The sequence below is a fragment of the Quercus suber genome, unplaced genomic scaffold (assembly GCF_002906115.3).
Source record: "Quercus suber isolate HL8 unplaced genomic scaffold, Cork oak 2.0 scaffold_59, whole genome shotgun sequence".
Classification (NCBI taxonomy): Eukaryota; Viridiplantae; Streptophyta; class Magnoliopsida; order Fagales; family Fagaceae; genus Quercus; species Quercus suber.
In genome coordinates this window covers 912,644-922,944 of record NW_027069524.1, presented here as the reverse complement: position 1 = coordinate 922,944, position 10,301 = coordinate 912,644, and the positions used below count along the sequence as shown (strand labels likewise).

General features: G+C 36.2%; 1 protein-coding gene across 1 annotated transcript; it reads right to left on the bottom strand.

The window, feature by feature from the left end:
* Nucleotides 1-467: 467 nt before the first annotated feature.
* On the bottom strand, nucleotides 468-8,384 carry LOC111992540 (AUGMIN subunit 6). Its single transcript, XM_065772443.1, has 13 exons — nucleotides 8,065-8,384; nucleotides 7,894-7,950; nucleotides 7,706-7,800; nucleotides 7,105-7,255; nucleotides 6,387-6,512; nucleotides 6,109-6,265; nucleotides 5,051-5,111; nucleotides 4,648-4,969; nucleotides 3,685-3,810; nucleotides 2,657-2,818; nucleotides 2,293-2,545; nucleotides 1,642-2,118; nucleotides 468-1,125 (listed from the first exon to the last, which is right to left on the bottom strand). Exons 1-13 carry the CDS (start codon nucleotides 8,284-8,286, stop codon nucleotides 1,085-1,087), a joined length of 2,250 nt encoding a protein of 749 aa, XP_065628515.1. The 5' UTR covers nucleotides 8,287-8,384; the 3' UTR covers nucleotides 468-1,084.
* Nucleotides 8,385-10,301: the final 1,917 nt, after the last annotated feature.

Below are 10,301 nucleotides of genomic sequence, written 5' to 3'. Positions count from 1 at the left end.
CATGCAATTTGACTTGGCTTGCTTTTGTGTTTAACTGTGATTGAATTATTTTTCACCAAGCACTGATAATGAACTCTCGTGATTGAATCATTTTTCACCAAGTACTGATAATGAACTCATGTGTAAATGATGTAATTCGATCATAAATTAGTGTCTAGGCAAGTTCTGATCAAGCATATTGCAAAAGATTGTATCTTATAAGACCGTCTCATAAAAATAAAATATTTGTTCGCCCCAATGAAAATAAAATATTTGTTCGCCCCAATTAAGTGTGGTCAAGTTCTACCCACCAGCTCCCCCGTATAAGATGAGCTTGACCTCTCTTGTGAAAAAATAAATTAAACGAAAACGTAAAGTCAGTTGCGACTGCTGGAAAACTGGGAGAAGAATTAATATTTAGTAGAATCAAGTGGAGTCTACATGGTTAAGCTGAATTAACAAAACATGGCCCTGCTCAACAAAATAAATAAAAGTAATCCAACTGTTACAGACAGTAACTTCTCATTCCTGATGAATCGCAAAATACATTATCAAATTTATGTGATACACATCTATCAAACACATAATAATCAGTCCATCAACAATCATTCTTGACAGTTAAAAACAGGATGCTAAGTGAATGTGGTATTGCTGCCAGAAACTTGTCAGGCTAGAAACCAACCTTCACGTTCTATTTCTAACCATGGGATGCCGCATTTCTCTCCTTGAGTAACATTTTATGAACCGACTGTCAAGGGAAGTTTCCGAATTCGGACTCTATTGGTTGGCTGCAGATTTTGGCCAACACCCAGGTCAGCATTCCGATACATTACAACCATCTCAAGTTCCAGGCATCTGTCAAGCATGTAAAAAGGTGCTGCCCAATGGCTCATAGTTCCCTCCACAATAGGATAAAAAATGTGCCGAATATGTGGGCAGAATATACAGAAGATGAAGAAGGAAAAGAGATATCCTACAAACACCGTGTCATACAAAAATAATGGGGAGGAGAGAGTATGCCCACTGAGGAATGAAAACAAAACCATCACAGCAACCGAATTATCTGGCTCGAGAACACAAGAGCAAGGTTGCCCAAACATCTGTTTCAATGCTCCATCAAGGCTGTTTCAGTTTCTGACAGTGGAGCTGCAAGACAATGGGCAAAATATTTCAGAACGATACAATCTACCAATTGAGAAAAACATAAGGAAAAGTTAAGTTCTCAATAAGGTTGTTAGTGAAAGAAAGTTCTCAATAAAGTTAGGCAGTGGTACAGAAAAGGAATGCAGAATATGTTAATCATGTATTTGTTGTGAAAGGGCAAAAGTATGTGATGCCAGCATATATTATTGGAGGAGAGAGACAGAGAGCGAAGCCCACTGAAGAGACAAGAATCTGGAACACAAGTTCTTAAACTTTAAATACCTTTCTCTTGGCCTTGATAAGATACACAAGATTGAGGCTAACTAATTAGGGTCCCAACTCCCAAGTAAGATCCACATGGTAAATCTTAAATGATTTGACTGTCTAAATTATGACCGTACAATACAGATATATTACACTCTAAAAGTAAAGCATTCAACAAGAATGAGATTATCTAATAACAAGAAACCAACATGCAAATGCACACAACTGGAATAATTTGTGGCCAAACCAACATACCAAGTAAGTCTTCATAAGAATCTGCTAACAGGGATGTATCCATTAGCAAAGGAGGTGAGAAGACCTGCTCCTGAGATTCCTCAAAGTCATAAAACGATCTTTGAGCATCAGAAGCTGCACCATTTGAGCTGGTAGCCGAAAGAAACCCATTTACACTATCATACTCATGAAATGGATCCAAATCATTTAACATGTCTGGAAATTCATCAAACTTGCTCCTGATACGACCATCAGGGGCACAATTCTCAAGCAAAGAATTATCTGATTGAGATACAAACAACCTTTTGCTCCTTAAAGAAGGCACTTTGTTTTCTGGGCTAAGACGAGAAAACCCAGTAGTGGAAAGAGGTACAAAAAAGTGCTCCGAGCTTTCATCAGAATGACCATCTCGTAATGTTCCTGGATTGCAAGATTGCATTGACAGAGCAGCTTCTCTTACAGATCTCTTCAAATTCTGAACATAAGAATTATCACTATCTGCAAAAACATCGATATTTAGAGTCAATACCTCCACAACAATTTAAAAGTTGTTTATAGACCAAGGTCTGGTCCTAAACTCCTAATTGATAAAAATAGAACCCCTTTAAAAAGCCAACAAGCTTGTATTGTAGATGGCATTAATTATGTGAAGAGCAGTGCAGAAACAGCAACCTTGTGGTATGCTTTCAATTTGATTACTTGCAAGAGGCTGCTCAAGAGATTTTCTTTCAGAATAGTTTTCTATTTGGTTTGCTTGAGGAGCTGAAGTCTGTCGTTTTAGCATATTTCCTCCTTTTCCAGAAGAATTTGGTGTCAAGCTAAACAACTGTGGGAGCTTTAAAGCAGGAGGACTAGCTGAGACCTTGTCAAGCTGAACAGTAGACATTTTGCTGGTAACCTCAGCAACATCATCACTGCTGCTTTCCTAAATATTTCCAGAAGATAAAAGAAGATCAGTTCTATAAGTTGATTAGTCAAGGTTAAGCATATCAAAGTAGGTATTGAGCTTTTCATGATGTACTCGTTGAAGAATTACCAATGTCCTTCCAGTGCTCTGAGCCTGAACAGGTGAAGATGATTGACCACGATGTCTGGTCATGGGAGGCAAAGTGGAGGATATACTCTGAACTTTATCTGTACATTCTGATATGGACTTCTGTATAGCCGGAGCAACTTCCTTCAGTTGGTTAATCAGCACCTGCAAATGAAAAGTATTTGAATTAAGAAAATTTTTCAACATGGTATCCAGTGGTATGCAAACATACCGATATTTGATCACGTATACATGTTTTTTCCCCCTTTTTTTGGTGTTCTAGATACAATCTAGAATGAAAACAACAAATCAAGAGAGACATGTATCCCTCCATCCACGATTGTCTTTCTTTCATTAATTCTGTCTCATTATGATAGTTAATTATCAAAGACGTAAAGGAATTATAAAAATTTCACTTTCTTGCAATATGCTTTACTCTCAAACATTATCTAGAATGGTAACAACAAATCAGGAGAGATACATAAATCCCTCCATCCCATGGTTGCCTTTCCTTCATTAATTCTGTCCCATTATGCCAGTTCACTAAAAAAAAGGTAACAGCATTTTAGAAGTTCCCTTTCTCACATTATGCTTAACTCACAACATCAGTTACCAGTAAATAGGGAAATAAAGAAGCACTACGAAGCATCAATGATAGAAGAACAGTTCCTAATGAGCAAAACCCAAAATGGAGATGTTTCAGACACAAATTGCTACTCCCCAATAAGTGGCCCCATTCAAAGAAAGCACTCTTTAGGCCACCCATATCTTTGTAATATAATGGGTTACTTTCAAGCTGATCCATAATTGATCAAAGCAACCATTAGTCAGAATGTTCTGTGATTGGTCAAGGCAACTGAGTGGACACATACCTCTTCCAGATTCCTTAAATGGGCAAGTCTCAGAGTCTTTCCAGGACAGAATTTCTACATTTGTAAACCCAAGGGAGGGGAGGTTCCCAGCCACCAAAGGCTCTAAATGGCATTAGAAGGAGAATAGCATAGCATGAAGAATATGTGATTACACATTACCTGAAAGCTAGCTAAGTGCTGCTGATGCTCAGCAAGAGTGGCAGCTAAAGACTCAGCATGGCCACTTGTACCACCATCCTGTGTGTTTTGTAAAATTTCTGGACCTTCTCCATCATTAGCTTTTGCCTATGAAACAACATAAAAATGACAATAATTCACTGAGACGAGCAAATCAATACCTTGTTTCAAAACCAAGAACAGTAACAAAACCACTCTAAACAGGATGGAGTTCTCTAATTTTTGTTTTTAAATTGATTTAAATACCAAATCCATATTATATACAGAACAAAATCACTAAGTACAGTACAGCATGAAATGGAAGTGTTTAAACTTTTAAGCAAGAGGATTGTTGATCCATTCTGGAAAAACCAAAAAACCTAGGAGTCACTATAAATGAAGTTTCTAAGGCTATCCAAGCATGCAGGCTAACAAGGATATGCCCATGTGCCAACAAGCTTTGGCTCAAGTGGCACTTCATCGTCCCACAAGAACATGTGGACAGTGAAGTCGTGGGATCAAAGCCCACAGGAGGAATGTGTAACTTACCAATAAAAAAAAAGGTCTGCTCATGTTTCAAAAGCAAATCAGCAAAAACTTCCTTGGAGTAAATACCAAGAGCCACTTCCTTAAAATAAAAGAGAAAGAGAAGGTAGCCGTATAGAGGCTGGTATGAGTGAAATAAAATAGTGACCAAAGTACATCTTCTACAGTTGTCACCTCATTTATGAGCATAAAATCACCTATCAAACCAAACTTTGAGATAAAAACTAGAGTAACAGCAGAACAATAACATTTCAGGGATAACAATGGAGGTGTTAAATTCAATCAAGTTCCAGAACTAATAATTTGAATCACTAAATTACTCTTGTCTCAACTGCAGCCAAAATCTCAAACACACCGTTGCAACAATGACTAATAAAGAATTTCACATCATAAAAAACGGCTTTAAAGAAAAGAGCATACCAGATGAAGTGACTGCTTATGAATACGCTGTAAGGCATGTGTCCAACGCCTGATGATTTCAGCTACATCAACAGTGGGCTGGACTCTTCCACTTCTATCATCTACTCGAGAAACTGTTTCATCATTTACTTGTGAATGGGATGAATCTAAGTTCTTCTTCAGCTTTTCCCTATTTACATTGACATGTGATCCATCACTCTGCTCTTTGTCATTCATATGTGTTGTAGGTAGGTCACTAGGCTGGACAGATAATACATCTGAATAAGGAACCTGAGAACTCTGATCCATAGCTGCAAGCAAAGATGATCCAGAGATGCGGTACCTAAAAAGGAAATTTACGCATGAGTAGGTGTGTTGGAAAATGGCATCTACGAAACTAGAAGGACGTGGAATGCTAAATTACCTGTGTTCACGGTGAGCTATCAAGTCCTCAATAGGGCCTGAGGCAAGAACTTCATGTTGACCTGTACATTTAAATGATTGGCTTTAAGGTCATCAGAGTATAATCACAAGAAAGAAAGGAGGGAAAGTAAGCCAAAGAAGAACAAAAAATTCTCAGCTATTCTTGTTCATTCATAAACCAAAGCAACATGGATTATTTTCCAAGACCCATGACAGCCTACAGAGAAAGACAGCTCAAGTATTTCTCAAAAATTTCCTTGGTAATTACTGCAAAATCTCAATGATATAATCAATCTCAGAATTTCCATTGACATAATATGACCTTAAAAAATAAAGTTACATACAAAACTAAGACAATAATAGCGTTAGAAGGAGACTACAATAATTAGGAGAGAAAGCCGTATGACCAAGGCCACTTGCACATACTAACTCAACCATAGAACTGATGTATTGTACTAGTCTGCACTCAAATGTTTTTTTTTTTTTTAAAGAGACACAAGACAAGATTTGAATAAAAGGACAAGAACTAAATTTTCTACTCTCCCAAGTGTAAAATGGCTAACCACTGTGCTAGAAAGAAGGGAACAAAATCATGGAAGGCATACAATCTTAAAAACAAAAGCACTCATCCTTCCAAAATTGGTATTAATCCCTAAATGATATAGATTACCAACCTCAATAAATCAAGGAGACTAAAATGAAATAATTTGGATTCTGTAAGAAAATTCGAAAAGAACCACAATGCTCCTACGCTTACTTTTACGAGCTAATATTGACTCCCACAAGCGAGTAGCCTTTGAAACTAAATGGGGATTCTGACTTGAATTAGATACAAGTTCATCCCAGAGCTCCCCTTCCGACTTCACTTTATTTCTCAAGTCTTGCAGTTTTTCCAGCTCTTGCTGCAAATAAGCCTAAGTCCAAGTTTTCCAAGAAAAAGCATAAGAAAAATTACAAAGCCATGTGCAAGAACATAAATCTTCTAGTTATCAACCAAAAGCCCATCCCATGAAAGTCGATGAGTCAGCACAATACCTCTTCAGCACAAAGACCTCTTACTTTTACGAGCTAATATTGACTCCCACAAGCGAGTAGCCTTTGAAACTAAATGGGGATTCTGACTTGAATTAGATACAAGTTCATCCCAGAGCTCCCCTTCCGACTTCACTTTATTTCTCAAGTCTTGCAGTTTTTCCAGCTCTTGCTGCAAATAAGCCTAAGTCCAAGTTTTCCAAGAAAAAGCATAAGAAAAATTACAAAGCCATGTGCAAGAACATAAATCTTCTAGTTATCAACCAAAAGCCCATCCCATGAAAGTCGATGAGTCAGCACAATACCTCTTCAGCACAAAGACCTCGAAACTCTGCGGTCATTTCGTGAGCCAAATTTGACCACATAGCTTGTCGTTGTACTGCTGTTTCTGCATTCTTAAGAAATCTCCTCCGTTCGAGCGCTATTCTTGCCTGTTTAAGACATGAGGCTCATATCACGGCTACTGAATGTCAAGTAATTTGAAAATTGATGCTAATGAGAAAACCAATTTATTTATTTATTTATTTTTTTAAGTGAAAACCAATTAAAAATGTAAACAAAAGGAGAGGAAGCAGGACAAGTCAAAACACACACTGACATGATCTTTTTTTTTTTTTAACACGGTAGCAACTATTATTAGCATTACACTTTAACATTGAGTATTAGAGAACACCAAGTAGTTAATACAAATCATATTAAAATTAGTGCACGCAGGAAAATATGTGACATTGAGACAGCAATATTTGTATGCAAGGCTTTTTATATCAAAAGAAGACAATTCAACGTCAAAGGGAGCATCATATTAGAATTAAGAAAATTAGTTCTCTAAAAGAAATAAAGCGGTGAAACTAGAGAACTATGACTGTCATTCAATTTCAATAATGTCAAACACCTCATGTTGACATAAACCCTAGTTCAGAAATTACCACTTTTAGCACCTTCTATCACTAACTTCAAATAGTTATGCTTTGCTACTATTATTCAAAAGTGAAAGGAAAAAAAAAATCATAAAAACAGTACTACCTTTGTTACAGGAAGTAATGTGGCTGCATGGGAAAAGGCTACATCGGTCAGTGATCCAGGCAGTGGATTAGAAGCAACATCAGCTGCAAAAGTCCGTCTATGAACCTCTCGCAAAGCATGCAAAGAAAGTTGCCACAAGAGTTCTACAAATCTGCAGCGAACATATAAAGCTTATAATCTACTTCAGTTACATCGACACAACCACCATCCTAAAAATACAAATTAGGCGACTTTGAAGTTAGTAAGCATTGTCAGAACAAGAGAAGCACGAGTGTTTACGTGCTCATTCCCCGTTTCATGAATTACATAACTGGGGCTTCCAACAAATACTATTCACAATGCAGCATTTCTTAAATCCTTAATACACTTATCTTCCACAACTCCCAAAAATAAAGAAAGAAAGAAACTTAAAAATCATACAGTTCCATCAGGGACCAATATAAATAACCAAAAGTTCCCAATTAAACCAAACCCAACACCACCCATTTTGGCTTTTACTCAAGATCAGATAATAAACTTCCATTTTCTTTTTTAACTTTCCTCAGTTTTCTCACAAACCAAACACAATTCTACTAAACCCTCAATATACAGTACAACCAACCTGGGTCCACAACACGTGGCGAGCGAGGAAACCCTGGAATTGCTTCTGGGAAGAGCCCCTTGTGATTCGAGCTCACTAATTATCCCTTGCACAACCTAACCAACCAAAATCCCACACAAAAATTTCAAATTTCAAACCCCAAAAAACAAAAAAACAAAAAAATCCCAATATGAAAAAATAAATTTCACCTTCCGAAAATCCCTCGATTGCGCCGAGTCGAAGATTGGCCACACCTTGTCGAAATCCTGAAGATCCCAAAAAAACCAAATTACAGAAACTGAAAAAAAAAAAAAAAAAAAAAAAAAAAAAAAAAAAAACACCAAAGCAGATCAAAGTAAAAAGAAGGGTAGAATGGGTACTTTGGAGGATTGAATGGGTCCACGGAGAGAAGAGAGAATGAAGTAGAGAAGCTGTTCGCCCAATTTAGGGTTAGAGTGGCGGAAGTTTCCGACCCGAGGAGGAGTTCCGTTGGAGCCTCCGACGACACCGAGAATTGTCGGATCCAGGCCCAATAGCAAACAGTTGGTGTACATTGCACTCTCTAGCTCTATCTCTCTCTCTTTCTCTCTGTCCATCGTCATCACCAAACCTGTGTGAGAGAGAGAGAGAGATTTGTTTCTGTTTCTCTGTGTGTGTTGTTCTGGTTTGTGTTTTACTTGTTCAATTTTTTTTTTTTTTTTTTAAATTTGGATTTTTTTTTAATTTTTTGAAACGAAGGTCCTTGGGGAAATATGTAATTGTGGAAGTGGATCTGGAAATTTGAACGGTTAGGGGGTGAGTTTGTAAATTTGGGAAAGTTGTTATCATATTTTTTCGGTTGTTGTTGCTTGTTTGCTTGTTGTTTGTTTGTTTATTATGCTGTAGTGTGAGGAAAAGGGGGTGTGTGGGGCCCATTGGGCCCATGACGATGATAAAAGGAGTGATCGAATCGAAGTCTCTCACGGTTAATCGAGGGTGACTGTGGGCCAATACTAACGTGCGCCGGAACAACTGTTTGCCGGCCATCTTTTCATTTGGTCGTTACTAATGTGTTTTTTTTTTTTTTTACACTCATGGTTGGAACTTTCGAAGATATAAATAATTATGACATGTTATAGATTGAAATTTGATTTTTTAAATAATTTATTTTATTTACCACTTGGGTGTGTCTTTGTAGTAGGAGTCTAAGTATTGTTTCACATAATTTTTAGAAAAATGTCATGAAGTTATTTTCTCTGACTCACTGTGTGACGATTTATAAAACTTATTTAAATAATGTACATTGATAATCTTATATATAAAATGCTAGATATTGGGCAGAGGAAGATAGTTGCAAACCAGTTTGGAGTTAAACTTTTTCATAAATTCAATGCAATTGGATGTTTGTGCCTAAGTTTTATCCTTATAAACTCTTCAACATAATGTAAAGGAAATCACGAGTTTCTTTTTTTGGTTTTTTAATTTAGCTCTAAACCAATCTGGATGAATCTTCTCCATTATATGATGATTTGTAAGATTATTCATGTGTATTATTTAAAAAAGTCATGTGACTAAAACTATACATTGATAGTTTCTTCAATCATCATATATTAGGCTTAAAGAAGATTCCCACCAGTTTGCAACTAAACTTGTTCTAAAAAAAATCATTAATCTCTTTCTCATTTACCATCAACGAACACATTTGTGTCCGTCTCTTTTGAAACTCGCATGGTTATTTTTCATTTCCCTCTCACTCTCACTCTCTTCAATGCCGCCACCACTTTATTAGAGATGGTTACATGTTATTATCCTAGCTTGAATGGACTTACTTTATCCTAACTAGGAGATGGTATATTTATCATTTTGCCCCAACCCATCTTGTCAACATCCCTAGTAACAATTGCGAAAGTTTTGTCAAGAAAAAAAATTATAAGTGAGGATAAGAAAATAAAATACCAAAATTTTTAATTCCATAAACCTTGTTTATTGTAATATCAATAAGCCAGTTTCATAGAGAAGTTCATCCAAAAAAAAAAAATCATAGATAGGTTATAAGTTATAACTAGTAACTACAGAACTCTTCCTGTATTTGGTGTAATTTTTTTTTTTTGGAAGGGCAGGGAGAATTAAAAGAGAAATGAAAACACAATGGAAAGTCCTTTTCCTATCCTACTTTTACCACATATGATAAAATCATAAAATGTAAATTAAATATCTCCATTGCATTAGCAAAAAATCTTATGCTTCCAAAGCCAGTTACTGGATTGTAATCGTTGCTTAGCTTGGTTGTCAATAATTCCTCAATCCTCAAAAGTGCAAAGAATGAGTAAAATAGAATGGTATATACGAAACCATGATATGATTGGTTATTGATGGTGAAATATGTATGATTCACTTTCCAATAGAAGCCATTGATTTTATCTCCCTTTGATTGCTTCATCCAGCACATTTATGCAAAAAGCTGGTCAGCCAGCTTTCCATGGCCTTTTCATATTAATTTTGTGTCTATCTATTTTTTTTATTAAAAAAAAAACTGTCTTTTGTATTTATTTTAACTATTTCTTTTGCGTGTGAGAAATAAATGGCTTTTTTATTTTTCAATATGCGTGTTTAATATTTTTTTTGATATTTTATTTGT